Consider the following 20,118-nt stretch of genomic DNA (forward strand, 5'->3'; position numbering starts at 1 on the left):
GGATTTATAACACTTGTTATTGTTTTTCTATCTGCCTTAAAAAAATAGCTATTCAATTGATTTTCTGCATATTTTTTAATGCTTTTTTTGTGAATCCTGGAAATATTTTTTCTAAATGGTTGTTTCTCCACAATCCATGGTTTCTGCAGAATCTGAGAAGTCTTCATCCTTAGGCATTATGCTCCAGTTTTGCATTTCTTTCTATTTTCTCTCTCTCTCTCTCTTCCTCTGGGATTTCATCTTTTTCTGCTTCTCTGCCTCTTTAAGTGATTTTATCATTTGTTTCACTTCTTCTTCTTCGTAACCAGGGATCTCTATTCTGAGAGTTCTCTGAGTATAGAAGGGAAATAGGAACCAACTTAACTTTAACTGTCTGTTTGAAAAAGAGAAGAAAATGAAGTTTTGATGACCTTGAGGAATCCTGTGGTAAGGTTTGAGGTTTTCACTACCAGCACTGAAAGCACAGCACCCTTAAAACTTATTCTGTGATGTAGTATTAGCAAAGAGAGGAATTTATTATTATTATTATTATTACCACTCCAAGACCTCATGGAGTCAAAGACTCATTTGGGAGGTCCTTTTATCACACACACAGCTCATCATACCGTGTTTTAAGCACATTCAAACTCTTTGCAGACACCACATTCTCAGGCAAGGCATTCCAAACATTCACAATTCTGCACGAAAAAAACCTGCCTCTCACTCCCCTACTCACACACCCTCTTTATACAGTTTCCAGGGATGACCTCTGGTTCTCCCTTGATCTCCCACTATTCTCTGTAAAACTTCTCCAGCATTGATCCTATAACAACCCTTTACCAATTTGTAGGTCTCTATCATATCTCCCCTCTTCCTCCTGTTCACCAGACTCTGCAAATTACATCTTCTCAATCTTTCCTCATACTCGACATTCCAGAGGTCAGAAACTACCTTAGTCAGTCTCCTTTGGACCCTTTCCAACATCTCTTCATCCTTCTGAAAACCCGGTGACCAAATCTGGGGTACAATAGTCCATGTGTGGCCTAATCAAAGCCTTATACAACGGAACAAGAATCTCCCTACTTCTACACGTCAGTGTCCTCTGCATCATTCCCAGAAGCCTTTGTGTTGTCTTCACAATTTTGGCGATGTGTCCCCTAAATTTTAGATCCTTATTCACTATCACCCCCAGATCTCTTATTTTCTCTACCTCCAACAATACATTCTCACCAAGCATAAATTCTGCATCCCATCTTTGTTTTCCAAATTTTAAAACCTTACATTTTGCAACATTGAACTCGCATCCCCATTTCCGTGCCCAATCACTCAATCTATCAAGTCTTCCTGTAAGGCCACAACATCTTCACTACACTTCATGGTTCATCCCAACTTTGCATCATCTGCAAACAATTGAATATCTCCATCCAAATCTTCACCTATATCATTAATATACAAGTTAAACAGCAATGGACCTAAAACAGACCCCTGAGGCACTCCACTAGTGACTTTCCTTTTCCTGGATATTGCTCCCCCATACACAACTTGCCAATACCTATCAGATAGCCGGTCTCCAATCCAATGCACCAATCTAATATCCAACCCCATCTGCTCTAGTTTGACTGTCAACCTATCATGAGGTACTCTATCAAAGGCCTTTGCAAAATCCAAGTATATTACTGTGTATCCTTTTCCTCTATCCAAGGAAGCAGTCACTTTAAAAATTTTGCACTAATAAAACAGTACAAGAGAAAGGTAAAGTTCATTCCTGCACTAAATAGTGTCAGCAAGAAATCCAGTGCTAAAAGGGAAAATTCATGCCAGTAATGAAGAAAACTACACTAAAGGAAAAATTAGTGCCAGCAAAGAATCCTATAATGTTTGTTAGACACTGCCAGGAAGGAATGAAAAATTTTGCACTGAAAAATAGTGTCTACAAGAAGGAAAAGGAAGTTTCACTTGCTCAATGAGCCCAAAGGCAAATAAGGTTTAACACTTAAATGAAGAGGGACACTTTCTGTGTAAAGGGGATTCCTCTACTCTTCTTCTGTTTGCATGAAAATGAGTACAAGTGAAAATCAGCATGCAGTAACCAAGCTTCTTCATGGGAAAAATGTGTCTTTTGCCTACTTATGAGACTGGTCTTGATAATGACCCTTCCCATAAAGCATATGTAGCAATATGTCTGAATGGAATTCAGACATATTCAGACACCTATATAAGACAATAATATGTCTTGGGTGTTATGCCTCTTATATAACACCCAAGAAGCATCCAGTCTGTGACTCACAATTGCAAAAATCACAAAAAAAAAAAAGTTACAAACACTTACTGAGTCTTAGGAATAATTTTCCAAGAGAGCAAGGATTAAGAGCTAAGAGATGTGAAGCCAAAAGCCCTCACATCAGTGGGAGCTAGCTCAAAGAAGATATGGGGATCATATTAATGCAAAAATTATATATTTTCCATATACAATAATAAAATGGTTTATCACCATATTATTAAAATGCTTGGGAGCAGAGATAACTGCAGAAGATTTTTTCATTTTATTTACAAAGTAAATTTTATTATAAAGTAACCTATGCATTATGGAAACGGTCATTATCAAGCTCTGTCTCATAAATAGAGCTAGACCCAGGAAGATGCAGAGGTTAACTGTTCTGGCAAGATGAACTGATTGGATCTGTGATCCTTTATCCTTTTGTCAGATTTGCAATGAAGTTTCTGGATTAAAGAATATTATTGAGCACTTAGCTCATCCATTGTGGGCTACTGACTACCAGTGATTTTTTTTTCTTTTTCTTTTAAAAAAATGACTTGTTGGGTATAGTTTTTTGGAATGTTTGTCCTGATGTTTTTGTCTACCACTAGGCAGTAAACATAACAGGCTAGGAATATTATTGAGCATTTGGCTCACCCATTTTGGGCTTCTGGCAGTGGGTTTTAAAAAACAACTGTTCAGTATGGTTTGGGGATATATGTGTTTTGCAGTATCATGCTCACTGTAGTCTACTGCTTGGCAGATTAGTTGGTTAGGGTAGACAGCAACATTCACAAAGAATTTTGCTGCCTTTTCTTATAGCAAAGTTTTGATCTCAGGGATATTAGCACAGTGAAGCTGTGTATTTTTTTACAACCCAAGGTGTGTTAAACACTTTTCACAAACACTTGATTAGGATTATCTGCAATTTGCTTATGTTTGAATCTGATGTATGACTCCACATGGGTGAACCATACATCAGGACTTGTTTATCTACTTGTACTCTTAAGTATTTGGCTACTGGTCACCATGAAATGGAATGGAATGCCAATCCAATTGTGACAAATCTGCCCTCTGGGGGACACTAGTCTTCTTGTGAATAGCACTGCAGTGCTGTTGTCTGCATTAACATCGATTTCCCATTTTTTGAACCATTGTTCTAGTACTCAGACTGCATTTTGCAGTTTTTTAGTTGACAATCTATGTTGCAAAATGCAGACCATAATTGCAGTATCATCTGAGTATAGAGTCATTGTTGTGACAACTGTGCATGGAATGTCAGCCACACAGATGGCAAAGAGAATAGGTGGTAGCAGGAAGCCCTGGGGGATGGCAACAGTGATGTTGCATTCAGATGATCTAATTCCCTATAGCTTCACTCTGAGTTTGCAGTCGCTAAGGTATGATTTGGTAAATTTAACCAATCCTAGTGAAAATTTGGCCTGTAGAAGTTTGAAAAGAAGCCCATTGTGCTATATTTTGTCAAATGCTTTGGCAATGTCCAGGAAGTTTGCCCCTATGTGCTGCTTCCAGTTAAACACTATGCTGATGTTTTCCATGATTCTGAGAACTTGTTCTGTGGACTAGTTCTCCCAGAATCCAAACTGCTCATCTGGGATGAGATTTAATTCTTTACTGACTTTCTGTAATCTTTATAGTATTACCCTCTCAGCTCTTTTTCCAAGGTAGGAAAGCAGGCTAACTGTGTGATAGTTTTTGGGGAAGGTGTGCTGCTTTTCTTGGTTTTTTTTTTTAAGATTACATTTACTACTTTTCATCATGCAAGTAGTGATATCTTAATATTGCATTAATAATATCAATGATGTGCATTATGGCTTTATGTGGCAGACATTTAATGATTTTGTTAGAAATCCCATCTGGGCCTGGTAATTTCCTATTCTTAAGTTTGGTGATGGTTTCATGTACCTCAGCAGGCAGTATCAGTTGGATGGGGTTTATGTTCTTTGTGCGTTTTAGTGAATAGCATGCCCAGGTACTTTACTGATAAAGTCTAGATCTGTACGGGTGTACATGGGTGTAGACATCCTTGTCAACAATAAAATTGCTGAAGAATTATCATTAGACATCTATAGGGAAAAAATGCACACAGGAAGTTACAAGCAAGCACAGTCTATCACCCTCAACAAAAATTAGGTATAATCAAAACCTTGAAAAACAGGGCTATAAAAATACTAAATAATATATACTAAAAAATGATGACATCAAGTGAAAACAAGAACCTCAGTTTTCCTATTTCATCAGTTCCTCCCAAAACAGATACTCAAAAAAAAAGTACTAAAGAAATTTTAATTTTCTGGTGAACCATTACTCATGATAACACAGAAATAAATTACAACGGCATGGTATCTGTTCCATACACTGGCTGTGTATCAAGAAAAATAGCCAAAATATTAAAGGGAGTCCAACAAAATGGCCTTCAAATCAGTCAATGAAGCTTTCTACACTTCTCTAAAGACAAAGTTCCATTTTATAAACATCTGAGTGTATACAAGATTCTGTGCTCTTGTGGAAAGATATGTGTATGTCAGCCTGGAAGAAGTTTCAAAATCCACAACAAGGAACATATAGACTACATTGAAAACAAATGGGAAGAAAAAAGCAGACTCACAGTACACATCCTCAAATAACATCACACAGTCAATTCACATGCATATCCATGCTATACTCAGAAGTTGTTCAAAGAGCCCTACAAGGTTATTCGCTCAAAAGGCACACAAATAGAAATCAAGGAATGATCCTTCAGGACATCTGAAAATTATTAATTAACATGTGCAAAATTAAAAAAATCCTGTCCTATGCCAGCAATCACATACAGAGTTTATACTACAATGGAGAGACTGCACATAACACACCTAATGTTACTTGTAATTACACTATCATTCAGTCTTTTAAACTATAGATATTAACTACTGTTGGAAAACATATCTGACACCCATGGATACTATCAGATTCAACATGGGAACTAATCAAAAGAAGGCGGTTGGAAAAACAAAGAGACACAGGGGCTGAAGAATATAAGAGATTACATAGATAAGTCAGAAGAGCCATCAAGCAGGTCTAGGAAAAGTTCTACACTAATAAATGTGAAGAGATAGAGTTCCAGATGAGGAGGCACAATTAGAAAAGTTTATTTTATTTAGTTCATGGCTTAAAGCACAAGTTTAAGCCCAAATTGAATGTCATCAATGACAGGAAAGGAGCATTACTAACAAAAGAGTTGGAAATCAAAAACAGATGGAAAGAATACTGTGAGAAACTGTACAGCAGAGGGGATAAAGAACATATGGAGCCCTCTCACCAGGAAAATTTTGATTTGGAACCTCCTCCACTTAGGCATGAAGATAAAAGAGCAGTTAAGCAGCTTAACAACAATAAGGCCCCTGATGCAGATTAAATCCCAGCAAAGTTAATTAAGGTCACAGGGGATGAAGGGATGAGAGTGTTTCATAGATTGATTACAAGGATATTGGAGACAGGAACATGGCCTAGAGCATAGGTTCCCAAAGTGAGCGGTACTGCCCCCCCCCAGTGGGTGCTGAAGCCTTGGGGGGGGTTACAGTGGGATCAGAAGCATTTGGGGGGCGTTCAGGCAGTCTAGGGGTTGGTGGCTCTTTATAGAAGAAATTAATAATATATATTTAAAAATTAATTATTTTCGTGATTTTGCGATTAGATAATCATTTAAAATTTAAATATTGCACTTTAATTCATCTTATGCCAGTCTTACATGATCAATTTTTTTATCAATTTTCTATTTCATTATTTAATCATTTGAAAATTTACCATGTCAGATAGAAATAGATGTCAATTTTCTATGTCAATGAGAAAATAAAGCATGTATATATGTGTGTATAATAGGGGGGGGGGGGGCGTTACAATATTTAACGGGGACGTTACAAAATTTATGTCTTGCAAAGTGGGCGGTGGCCCGAAAGTTTGGGAACCTATGGCTTAGAGACTGGAAGAAGTCAGTTTTCATACCACTACATAAGAAAGGTAATATGAAGACATGCAAGAACTATAGAACTATTAGTTTAATATCTTATGCAACCAAAATTTTATTGAAGATCATGCTAAATAGGATTGAGGCCAAAGTTGAGGCAGAGATGCCCAAGGAACAAGCAGGCTTTAGGAAAGGTAAGGGCACCAGAGATAGACAGATCATAGAAAAATATAAAGAACTCAGACTCCCTCTGGTAATGTATTTCTTAGACTACTCTAAAACTTTTGACTGTGTTGAGCATGGGAAACTATGGGAAGTAATGAAAAGAATGGGTTTTCCTCAACACACTATCAGGTTGATAGCCACCTCGTATAGGGAGCAAGAAGCGACGGCAAGAACAGGTTTGGATTGACTGATTGGCTTCAAGTTGGAAAAGGAGTTAGGCAGGGATGTTTACTTTCTCCTCACCTGTTTAGTATAAATGCAGAGGATATCATGCATGAAGCATTGGATGAGCTCAAGACAGGAATTAGGATAGGAGGTAGATTGATCAGTAATCTGAGGTATGCTGATGATACAGTACTCCTTTGTAATGACATGGAAGAACTAGAACTAATTCTTAACAAAGTTAACAAGATCAGTAATAACAGAGGACTTCAACTCAATCCTAGCAAGACAAAGATTATGATTCTAAAAGGAAATACAAACAGGAAAGCTCTTGAGAAACAGGTATACCTTAATGGAGAAAGAATTGAGGAAGTCAGCAAGTTTAAGTACCTGAGATCCATTATTAATGTGAAGAATTGCTGTTCGGAAGATGTCAAAAGAAGGTTAGGAATGGCTAAAACAACAATCAGAGAATAGTCTAAAATCTGGAAGGATGTATCTATCTCCATAGGACATCATGTTGGAGGCTTAATGGATATTTTACAACACTCAAAAAGAATTAAAATAGAATTTAATACTTCCTATATTTCGTCCTAGTCACTAGGACATCTACGGGGATTACAAAAACAATTAATGTAACATGCACACACAAATCTTACAATAGTAAGCCCAACCACGTGGGTGACACTAAAGTCCTATCTAGGTGGAGTGCTCTCTAAGGGCGGTAGTAGGTGGCCTGGAATGTAAGGTGGGACCTCTGGTGATGAGTGTTTCCCAAATCTTCGGAAGCTTAATGCAACGTATTTATTAAGGTTTGGTTGGTTTCTGAGAGCTGCTGCTGCTTCTAAGAAAAGTCTCTCTTTCTTGAATTTGCTGTGGTGGAGCATGGTGGTTTTCTTCCATGATACTCTGTGGGTGGTGTCCAAAACATGGTCAGCCAAGCCTGAATGGCCATATTTATGTTTACATATGTGAGACTTGTGTTCCTCCAGGCGGATGGATGCTGATCTGCCTGTCTGTCCAAAGTACGCTAGCTTACAGGAACAGGGTACTTTGTAAACTCCAGGCAGCGAGAGAGGAGGCAGTTGATCTTTCGTAGAATGGATAAGGGTAGCAAGTTTGCGGTAGGGCTTATATGCTGTGTGTAGGTTGGACTTTTTTAGTATCTTGGCTATTTTATCAGATGTGCCACGGATGTAGGGTATGGTGATGGCATTTTTAAAATCTTGTTGACGAGAAGGATGGGGGAAGACCTGATTATTTTTTTGATACTGTGTTTGCTGTAGCCATTGGAGAGAGGAAAGTGTTGTGTATGTGGTTAAGCTCAGTAGTAAGGGCAGTTCCACTGGAACAAAGATTGTGGGCTCTCTTAGTAAGAGTTTTGATGATGCCATATTATTGTGAGTCACTGTATACAGAAAACCCACACACACAGGGAGAGTTTGTGAATGTATCTGCCTGTGTGTGTGGGTTTTCTGTATACAGTGAAGGCAAGTGCATCATTAGGCAGGCGTGTGACTAAGGTGTCTAGGAAGGGTAAACAGTTGTTCTTTTCCTTTTCCGTAGTAAACTGTATTCTTGGATGTAGGCTATTAAGATGACTGAGGAAGGAGTCTAACGTGTCTGGGTCATGAGGCCAAATAGAGAACACATCATCTACATATCTTAGCCAGATAGAAAGTATGAGTGGGGCTGAGTCTATGGCTCGTTTTTCGAAATCTTCCATATAGAAATTGGCAAGGGGGGGGGGGGGGGGGTGAAAGGGGGGAACCCATGGCAGTTCCCTCTATCTGAGATATCAAAAGCTTACCAATATGTCTGTATTATTCAAGGTTACGTCTCACCTCTCACCCCTTTCCTTGCCAATTTCTATATGGAAGATTTCGAAAAACGAGCCATAGACTCAGCCCCACTCAAACCTTCTATCTGACTAAGATATGTAGATGATGTGTTCTCTATTTGGCATCATGGCCCAGACACGTTAGACTCCTTCCTCAGTCATCTTAATAGCCTACATCCAAGAATCCAGTTTACTATGGAAAAGGAAAAGAACAACTGTTTACCCTTCCTAGACACTTTAGTCACACGCCTGCCTAATGATACACTTGCCTTCACTGTATACAGAAAACCCACACACACAGGCAGATACATTCACAAACTCTCCCACCACCACCCCTCACAACAATATGGCATCATCAAAACTCTTACTAAGAGAGCCCACAATCTTTGTTCCAGTGGAACTGCCTTACTACTGAGCTTAACCACATACATAACACTTTCCTCTCCAATGGCTACAGTGATCATAGTATCAAAAAAATAATCAGTTCCTCACCCATTCCCCGTACTTCTTGTCAACAAGATTTTAAAAATGCTATCACCATACCCTACATCCGTGGCACATCTGATAAAATAGCCAAGATACTAAAAAAGTACAACCTACACACAGCATATAAGCCCTACCGCAAACTTGCTACCCTTATCCATTCTATGAAAGATCAACTCCCTCCTCTCTCGCTGCCTGGAGTTTACAAAATACCCTGTTCCTGTAAGCTAGCGTACTTTGGACAGACAGGCAGATCAGCATCCATCTGGCTGGAGGAACACAAGTCTTAGATATGTAAACATAACTATGGCCATTCAGGCTTGGCTGACCATGTTTTGGACACCACCCACAGAGTATCATGGAAGAAAACCACCATGTTCCACCACAGCAAATTCAAGAAAGAGAGACTTTTCTTAGAAGCAGCAGCAGCTCTCAGAAACCAACCAAACCTTAATAAATACGGTTGCATTAAGCTTCCGAAGATTTGGGAAACACTCATCACCAGAGGTCCCGCCTTACATTCCAGGCCACCTACTACTGCCCTTAGAGGGCGCTCCACCTAGATAGGACTTTAGTGTCATCCACGTGGTTGGGCTTAGTATTGTAAGATTTGTGTGTGCATGTTACATTAATTGTTTTTGTAATCCCCGTAGATGTCCTAGTGACTAGGACGAAATATAGGAAGTATTAAATTCTATTTTAATTCTTTTTGAGTGTTGTAAAATATCCATTAAGCCTCCAACATGACGTCCTCACAGCACTTAAGCCTCTACACACGTATCTCCATAGGAACAAAGTTGAAGATTTTGGATACAGTTGTTTTTTCAACAGCAAGTAGGAAGTCCAAAGATGTGCCCTTCCTAAAATTGTCTTTGGACTCCATGGAGATATCACATTATAAAATCTACAAAAAACAAAACAGTGCTAGCTTTATTGGCTCACCACAACTTCACTGATGCTATATAGCAGGCCTGCACAACTTGATTGTCTTTGCGGGCCAAACCCAACTTGGACAACCTGACCAAAGGCCAGATCACTTTGGACCTAGAAACTTAGACTTGACCACTGCAGCTAAACTTAAGTAAATTTATTAGTAGGTCTACAGTAAATACTAATTAATATGCATATTTAAATTTTTTAGAGTTACAATTAAAATTATAATCAAAATTATTTACAAACAGATATAGCTGCAAAATTTCTCAAGAAAAACCACTTAAACATAAACACAAAGTTTACTAATAATTTCACTGAGAATATCGCACTTTTCTCCGTGAAACATCAGTGATTGGATGTCACATTGTGACATTCAGGATGTCACATTGTGACATTCAGAATGTCACATTGCATTTCTTTGTTGCCATTATTTTATCAAAGTTTGGTGTCATTTTCGAAGTGGCTGTTCTTAATATGGCCTCTAAATTGATATAACTTAAAGATGAACGCTGTTTGGTTTTTTGTTCAAGTTCATGACCGAAAATGTTTGTTCACAAGTATATGTGCTCCCAAACATACAAAATATTTGGTAGGCAGTATCCAACAAACTTTTAAATTTATCTTGATCCAGAACAGAATAAAACTCTTGTAAAGTACTCTCCCTGTGCTTGACCCGATAGTTTTCAGAACACTGGAGGTCAGTAACTTCCATCTGGAGTTCGACAGGTAGATTTCCTGCTTCGACAGAAAATGGATCCTCAATCACTTTTACGAGGACTTTGTCTTCATTACTCAGTGGCATTCTTTTCTGAAACTCCTCACTTAGAAGTGACATGTGCTTCTTATATTTTCCACCCAACATTGAATAATATTCTGATGGAATATTCTGTCAACAAGTTAAGAAATGTGACATATCCCCCTTAGCAAGTTGATTTTCAAACAAACTTAATTTCATTTTGAATGCCTTTATAAGAGACATTAACTGAAAAACAAACTTATTTTTTCCTTGAAGCTGTAAGTTCAGATCATTCAAGGGACCCCAAAATGTCACAAAAGAAAAATAAATCTTTATTCCATTCTTCATCCATTATTTCTGGGAATTTTTCCCTATCTTCTAGAGATTCTAAAAATTCAACTAGTTCATTTTTTTAGAGCGACAAAGCGTGACAAAACTTTACCAGGGCTCAACCAACGTACATCAGTGTGGTATGGTAGATCTCCGTACTCGGCATCATTTTCTTCTAGAAATGCCTGAAACATTCTGTGTTTCAAACCCAGTGCTCAAATACAGTTGACAAGAGCAAATACTACTTTAATCACGTGATCAAACAGCAAAACCTTTGAACATAACACCTGCTGATGAATTAGGCAGTGAAATTTTGTCAATGGTTTACCTGCATACTGCTCAATAAATGTTACAGCACCAATATTTTTTCCACACATAGATGGGACACCATCAGTCAGTGGCGCACTCAGGATTTAATTTTGGAGGGGGCTGAGCGCTCAGGATTTAACCTTTGGGGGGGGGGGGGAGTTGAGTAGACGTTTTGCGAATGCACACTTACACATTGCATACGACCTATAACTGAGTATCTGCAATGATCGCTAATTCATAAGTAGCACACAACATAAATTAAAAAAATGAATTTTAATTAGTGTTTCTGGCGCACCCAGAAACACTAGAAAAATTTCTTTCTGGGTGCGCCAGAGGGGACCCCTCAGGCGCACCCAGAGGGGGGGTTGGCCTTTGCTCCCCCCCTCTAGGTGCGCCACTGCCATCAGTGCAAACTGCTACTAAATTCTCAAAATTTAAGGATAGTTTTTCTGTTACACACATCTTTACATATTCTGCAATCTCCTTTCCTGTTGTCTTCCTTTCATTGAACACAAACCAGCAAGCTCCTCTGTCACCTCAAAATTCTTATTAACGCCTCTTACACATATTAAAAGATGTGCAGTATCTTTCACGTCAGTACTTTCATCCATAGCAAGCGAATAATAGAAAAATTCACTAGCCAATTTTTGCAGGTTATCTTTAAGATCCTCTGCAATATCAGCCACCCTGCACTAAACAGTCATACAGGACAAACTGATATTTTCAAAATTATTTTTCTTAATTCAGAAATGGCAATCATGACACTTTTTTATCAACTCTCCCTCAGTAAATGATTTGCCAGCACAAACTATTTCTTGTGATATTTCTAAGCTGCTTTTATTTGCTTTTCACTTGCATCCAACTTGGCAAGGTTAGGATGTTTCGATTCAAAATGACGTCTCAGATTGTACTCTTTCGGCACAGCGATAGATTCCCAGCAAACAATGCACACTATTTTGTCCTTAAACAACTTAAAAAAATATTTGTTTGTCCACTCAGGGTTAAATGCTCGACATTCCGAATCTATTTTACACTCTTACTTAAGCTCATTGTGTCGAGATTGACAATATTAATTACAAAAAACCAATGACAAAAAACTCACAATAATGCATGTTATGATAACAGTTATGTAATGTAATATAGCTCCAGCTACAAACAACCACTTCACTGCCAAAGCCAGTCAAGGCATGACCAACTTTGTGTAATACGATTCATTCTCATTCATAGACATCAAGTCGTTATCACGGAGATGTAACTTTGAATTTCCCTGCAGCGACACTAGCGCTAACAAAACCTCGAAGCGATTGTAATAATTTGTTATTAAATACGACAGTAGGAATAACTCCAAATGCAATTTATTGTCGAGTTGAAAGAAACATGATTGTGACATTAATCGCATGAACGTAAACATGCAGAGTCTTAATAAAAATTTAATTCAACGCTAGGAAAAAATCATCTAATTTTGAATTCTCCTGTATAATTAAATAATTCAATCAGGTAGACGGGCCAAAATAAATAGCATTGTGGGCTGCATGTTGTGCAGGCCTACTATATAGCAACCAGCAGTTTATTGATAAGACATGATTTTCATGCTTTGCATTAATATGATAACAGGCACACAGTAAAAACAGACACATATTTGGATATATATTTCTGTTTTTACAGTGTGCCTGTTATCATATTAATGCAAAGCATGAAAAGCATGTCATATCAATAAACTGCTGGTTGCTATATAGTAGGCCTGCACAACATGCAGCCCACAATGCTATTTATTTTGGCCCGTCTACCTGATTGCATTTTAAAAGAAATTGAAACTTTTAATTTTCATAATAATACCATCAATTAAAGTATAATTACAATAACAGCTCCACAATTTAAGAATCAAATTTAATATCTATAAATTAATAACTATATTCTGTTTTTCTGAAAACAACTGTGCTAAGGTATTTTAAACTATTTCAGAATGAAGCTAAAACTGATATTTATATTACTAAGGCTGAATAATACATTAGCAGAATAAATGTTCATATCCTAGGAGTATCATAAGAACTGTAAATACTATCAAGTAACTGAAAAGAAAAAAAAAGAGAAAAAACTATTCATTTAATATACAAAAACATTCTGACCTAGCTGGACAAGGCTGGATGTTGCAAGTGCGATTATTAGAAGGCTTCATATTTGCATCACATAGATACTCAGCAACAACCTCAAAATTACTTGTACGAGCACAATTTACAGGTCTTACTTGATTACCTAAAGATTTAAAAAAAAAATGAAAAGCAATGGGAGAAAAAAAAAAATCAGCAGTACTCATTATCTGGTGAGTTGTCTTAATAATGTACAACTCTATCATTCCATAGCTGATGTTTTTCATGAAGATAGAAAAGATAAAAAGGTGAGGTGAGGTGCTATTGATAATAGGAGTTATGCCCATACTTTGTATGGACATAGCTCCTATAACTGAATAGTGACAGTGTTTTTGAAGCAGTATGGCGAGATAGAAGTGAATAGAATGAAATACTTGGATGAGGTTATAGGCCTGCTAATTTTGAGAGTATTGATGATGAAATGTATAAGAAAATGAGCCAACAAACAGGAAAAGGATTACCATCATGGGTGATTCTAATTATGTTGGATCTATGACGTAAGGCTTCAGCACTTTCTTTATACAAATGCTCATGTTTATATGTGAATCTATGTAGTAGCCTTGGTGTTTTGCCATTGGAGTTGAAAACACTAACCACAGGATCCAATGGCAAAGCAGCAAGCTACTACATAGATTCATATATAAACATGAGCGTTTATATAAAGAAAGTGCTAAAGCCTTATGTCATAGAACCCAATCTTAACTGAAATGATTGTCTCACTATTCCAAAAGTCTGGAAATTGTTATCCTTAATTGTATAAAATAAATTTATCAGTTATATTTTAATTTAATTTAATTACAGCCCAGTAATTTTTAATCCTTAAACATGCTACGGTAGAGGGATTCCGATGTAAGCATGCGCATTAATGTTGTTGTTTTTAACGTAATTCCTATTGTTGTTTAATAACTGTACTGATGATGTCTTATGATACAAAACCAAATATTTATATATTAAAAGTTAATTACCGTGGCATATGTGTGATTCATTAGTTATAAATACTCCACAGGTTTCACTATATAAGAAATAACTTGAATAAAGGATGGGCAGCATGCAATTCCTAAAGAGAGGTCATGTTTTAGTCATCTACTTACTTATTACAATAAGGTAAGAGCAACATTGGATGTCGGAGATGGATACACAGTCATGTACTCAGATTTCTGCAAAAAGCTTTTGATATACATGATAAGTTGACAGTCAAACTAGAGCAGATAGGATCAGATATTAGACTAGTGAATTAGATTGGAGACTGGCTATCTGATAGGTATCAGCAAGTTGTGTATGGGGGTGAGCAATATCCTGATGGAGGAAAGTCAATCACTCGCCTCTGGATCCTCATCACCAAGTAACCCTGGTGTGCCCCGATCTGCATGCAGTAGTCAAGATGGGGTCTTATCAAGGCTCGATAAAAAGGAACAATAACCTGCTTGTCTCTGCTCATCGATGTATTTTTTCAGTAACCAAGTGATCTGATGAGCAGCTTTAGCCACTTTTGCTACGTTCCCCCTATCCACTAATATTCCCAAATCTCTGACTTCGTCAATTTCCTGGAGTACAGTTTCACCAATGTGGTATACAGCTTGTAATTTTTTCATCCCAAAATGCATAACCTTACACTTTGCCACATTAAATTGACATTCATTCTCCTTTTCCCAGTCTCATACCCTCACACCATGTGCATTCAGTAGAGTGATTTTTTGATGTTCATTCTTTCTTTTACTTACAGCATATCAACAGAATTTCTGTGAGTTCTTTTTAGCTTGCAAAGCCAGTTTCTTTTCATACTCAGACTTTTCTTTCCGTACAACAGTTGCATCTCTTCTGTCCTGCTGCTTATAATTTTCATAACAGACATCACCCTTATGCACATGGTATTCCCTCCACATCATCCTTTTCTTATGAATCTCTTGCTTAATAAGATTACAATTATATATTTGGTTTAATCCTTTATCCAAGTGTAAGTAAACAAAGTTTGTGCCTGAAGTATTTTCAGGACTGGGGCAACTCATGGCAAAGATGGTATAAGTTCTCATCACTTGCCTTAGTATCCCATAAAGAGAGTTGTGGAGTAGGTGCCCTCCCTCGATGAGTCTTTGGACTCCCTGGAGGTGTCATGTAATAATAATAATAATAATAATAATAATAATAATAATAATAATAATGCAAAGCACATATCCTTGTGAACATGTATAATGCTATGCATTAAGAAAAGAGTCACTACCCAGACCGGTTTCGACCTTTATTGAGGTCATATCAGTGATTTATATCAGTGGGAGCCAGACTCAGAGGTGGCAATACTAAGGTGAAAGTGACGGAGAAGTCATATTTCCATATGCCAGTTGGTGTCACACCTTATTATTAAAATTCTCTGGATTAGAGATGAGTTGATGGAAGTTTTTCACTTGGCTATGCTACCAATTATATATTTGGTTTAATCCTTTATTCAAGTGTAAGCAAACAAAGCTTGCGCATGAAGTATTTTCAGGACTGGGGCAACTCGTGGCAAAGGTGGTATAAGTTCTCATCACTTGCCCTAGTATCCCATAATGCAAAGCACATATCCTTGTGGACATGTATAATGCTATGCATTAAGGGAAAGGTCATGATACTACCCAGACCAGTTTCGACCTGATGAAACCTCAATAAAGGTCTCATCAGCATGAAAAAAAAGGATATAATTGGTAGCATAGCAGTGAAAAAATTTCCATCAACTAATAAGATTACACATCCATTTGATTCCTACCCTATTTATTCTTTGAACTAATATTGAATGATTTAAGTATTTTTTAAATGCTTCCCAAGCACTGTCAATGTTCTTCCCATCCTGTAACTGATACCACTGCATTGAACTCGGTATACTCCTCAGTTGGTCACAATTTCCTGCTTTGTAGTTCGACATGTAACCTTTTCTGAATGGAACATTCATAAACTTAGCCCCTACCCAAGTGAGTACCACATGATTACTGTTACCAACCGGAGGCAGAATAGTTATGTCTTTAACTGAAACACCCTTCTGACACCAAAATCAAATCTAACACTCTTTGATCTCAAGTTCCTTCCGTCACATGCTGCTTGAGGAAGTTTTCTTACAATAGCTCAATAAATTTGGTTTCATTCTTCTTATGAGATTTTACTCATGAGTTTGAATGGATAATTAAAGTCTCCCATTATGATTATTCTTTACTCGCCCACCTTCGCTATTTGGATGTTAGGAGTACCAGAAACAGAGGAGTGGAGTCTGTTGCCTTGGTCAATATGTTGAGACCTCAGAGTGTAGATATTAGTGAGGCCTGGCTATCTGAATCAAACATATTAACTGGTATTGAGTGTAAATGATACAGTATTTTTAGGAAGGATTGACAGGAGGAGACAGGATAATGATGAAGAAATATATCACTAGCAACCAATCCACCAGGTCTGTAACAACAGTCCACTATGTATTTGATCTTGTAAAATTCCACCCTCGCACCACATGGCTTCAAACTCCCTGGCACAATTACTGAATTCAGGTCATCTGATATCATGAGGACCATGCTATCCTCTCCTATCCTGTCTATCCTTCCTAAAAATACTGTACCCTTTACACTCGATACCAGTTAGTATGGCTGATTCTAATAGCCAGGTCTCACTAATGCCTACAATCTGAGGTCCCAACATATTGACGAAGGCACCAAACTCTACTCCTTTGTTTCTGATACTCCTGGCATTCATATACAGACATAATAATCTACCTGCATGTTCTTTCGTATACTCTTGTGTGAAGTCTGCATGACACTGTTGGACAACTTGCAGATTTCTATTCTTCTTTACATACCTTATACATGTAGACATTTTTGCACACGTTTGATGGGTATGAACTGAACTGGACAAACACAAAGTCAAAATTGTTCTCTCCTTATAATAATTTCCATGGTAATGTCCATTCCCATCATTAGCACAATTAGCACTGTCACTCTTACATTCATATTCTCACCATGCCTCCCTTTATAATTTAGTCTCCCTGACTCCCCGTGTGAGGCCTAATACCAGTTATTAGTTTTTCAAGACTCCTGATACCAAATGCATTCAGGTGTAGGCCAACCCTATTATACAAATCTAATCTTCCCTCAAATTCACTCCATACATCCAAAAACTCGCATCCATTCCTTCTATGCATCGAATCATTTGCTATCATAATTAATTTTTATTTATGATAAAAATTAATTATTCGTAATTAATTTTTATCATGTCGAGGTAATATACCAACTATTTTCACTTTCTCACTCTTCACTCTCGCCTTTTCTAACAACCCTTTCATGTCCTCTCTCATACTGAACTTATCACTAGTTAAGTCATTAGTATACCTACTACAATTATGATCTGATTTACTTTTCTTTTCAGTTTTTGAATTGCTTTTGTTATATTCTTAATTTTTGCTCTGGGAAAACTTGAAGTTATAACCCTCTCGCCAACAGCACGTCTTATTACAGTGTCACCATACCAAATAACATCCTCCAAAAACTAGATAGAGTTAAAAGGCCTGCAAGGCCTTTTAACTCTATCTAGTTATTGGAGACTGAATGGCAGTTCAATCTCCACCAGTAGCCAATCGCAGATAGCTGGCATAAGATTATCACTAATTATAAGTGAAGAGACTCACAAGCAAGTGCTGACATCTCTTGGTGCCTAACCCTAACAGGATATGCTCTTGTCTAAAATAATGTGTCTATGGTTGATTTTCTTGAGTTTACTGGAATGAAAGACTCGAGTTTCTGGGAAAAAAAAACTCCACTTGCCCTTTCCAGAGATCGACTAACTTAGAAATCATACGGACTCAGGTGTGTGTAGAAATACAACACTGAATGAATATGTTTCTAGGTATAATATAATATATGAGAATTAGGACATCAAATTGAAAACTGGTTATCAGCAGCTGGTTCTGTGTTTCATGGTCCTGCACGAACAATCATAGTTGTTTGTGCAGAGTCATGCAGAATATCAGTATTGTGGTGCTGTATTTGCATATAGACAAGTAGATCCTACAGCTGTAAAACATATTTTTATTTTGGGACCATCACATCATGTACACCTTTCAGGTTGTGCTCTTTCCCCTGCTAAAGTGTATCGTACACCCTTTTATGACCTGTCAGTTGATCCGAATATTTATGAAGAATTATACAGTACAGACCTGTTTGAAGAAATGACCATTCACACAGATGAGGATAAACATAGTATGGAAATGCATCTCCCATATATTGCTAAAATTATGGAAAGAAAGGCTTAAAAAATGTTACTTCAGTTGGTGACTAGATTTGAACTTAAGTCTATTTTTGGTTCGCCTAGCACAGAGGATGAAAGCACTGCTTCTACTGATCTACACAGGCCATGGGAATTGTTATTATTACACTGGCCAACAAAAAAAAAATTTTTTTCTGCTGATTATGATCTGACACATGTTTTTTACTAATTTGGGTGCGCTGATTTCAAATATCAAACCCATTTTTCTCTATCACATCAGGTTTTTCCTCTATGGCATTTTCTTTTTGCTAATTTGTAAGTTTTTGATAGTTTTAAGGAGGCAGTACTATTTAGAGGATCAAAAAAATTCGATTTTTTAATATTATTTTCTGAAAGTATGTACTTTTAAAAATCTGTTCCTAACTTTTTATCAAGAAATTCGAAAAATTCCCAAAGATATAGCCTATTATTCAAAGCGGTGCGCAGATCAGAATCGGAGCGCTCACCGCTCTCGCTTGTTAGTAAACGAATAAATGCGTAAGAACCTGCAACGGCACGTACTGACACTTTGAATGCAAGAGAGGCCGATAACCGACCTAATACATTTAGATGATGAAAAGTAGGTGATGACAACTGCCTAAAGCAAATGAATACTATATGCATCATAGCAGACAAAGAACGATCAAAATCAGTCAATCGTTAATCGATCGTGAAAGTATGATGAGTGCTTATAACATTTCAATAAAGTTCTCTGGGGTTTTTTTTGTCTTGTTAATTGCATGTTAGTCGGCAGTGAAGAAAATACATCATGTCTACTACTCAAAAATGTGTCAATAGTGTAGATTCCTTCTGCTACATTTGTGGCAGCTTTACTGTTCCCAGTCAAAGGACAAATATCACTGATTTTGTTAAGAAAGTGTACTTTGCATACTTTGATGTAAAACTTGCAGATCAGGACAATTCATGGGCTCCAAATAAAGTGTGTAAGTCATGTGTAGAAAATTTACGACAGTGGAGCAAGGGAAAATGCCAAAAATTAGCTTTTGGCATTCCAATGATTTGACGTGAACCGAAAAATTACGTAGATGATTGCTATTTTTGTTTAGTTCAGACTTCTGGTTATAATAAGAAGAATAAGAAAAAAATTGTGTATCCAAATCTCGACTCAGCAATTCGGCCAGTTGCTCATTCCAATGAAATAGCCGTGCCAATTTATAAAGGACTTCCTTTACTTGAGAACGAGCATGATCGGGATGTTCTTGAGCCAGATGTTCTTGAGGAGCAAGACCCGGGTGTTGATTTAGACAATGAAAATTTAATTTCTAGTTCTGGACCGCAACGTTTTACTCAAGTGGAATTGAATGACTTAGTAAGAGATTTGGGCCTATCAAAGGAATCATCGGAATTGTTAGCTTCAAGATTAAATGAAAAAACTTACTGGAGCAAGATACAAAGATAACTTTTTATCGTAGCAGGGAAAGTAATCTTGTACAATATTTTAAACATGAGTATGGGTTTGTTTACTGTAACAATGTGTCA

The 20,118-nt window shown here is 37.3% G+C and overlaps 1 protein-coding gene across 3 annotated transcripts in view; it reads right to left on the bottom strand.

Annotated features, from left to right (window-relative positions):
* Positions 1–20,118, bottom strand: part of LOC150102627 (papilin-like) — an 843,028-nt gene that overhangs the window by 493,511 nt on the left and 329,399 nt on the right. For all 3 annotated transcript variants that reach the window (XM_090399411.1, XM_090399410.1, XM_090399409.1), the window contains one exon: positions 13,345–13,471. In XM_090399411.1, the coding sequence (XP_090255537.1) occupies positions 13,345–13,471 (127 nt within the window). The remainder of the gene's footprint in view (positions 1–13,344; positions 13,472–20,118) is intronic.

Source organism: Typopeltis vanoorti, chromosome 10, assembly GCF_054136105.1.
Source record: "Typopeltis vanoorti isolate ZY-2024b chromosome 10, IOZ_Tvanoo_1.0, whole genome shotgun sequence".
Classification (NCBI taxonomy): Eukaryota; Metazoa; Arthropoda; class Arachnida; order Uropygi; family Thelyphonidae; genus Typopeltis; species Typopeltis vanoorti.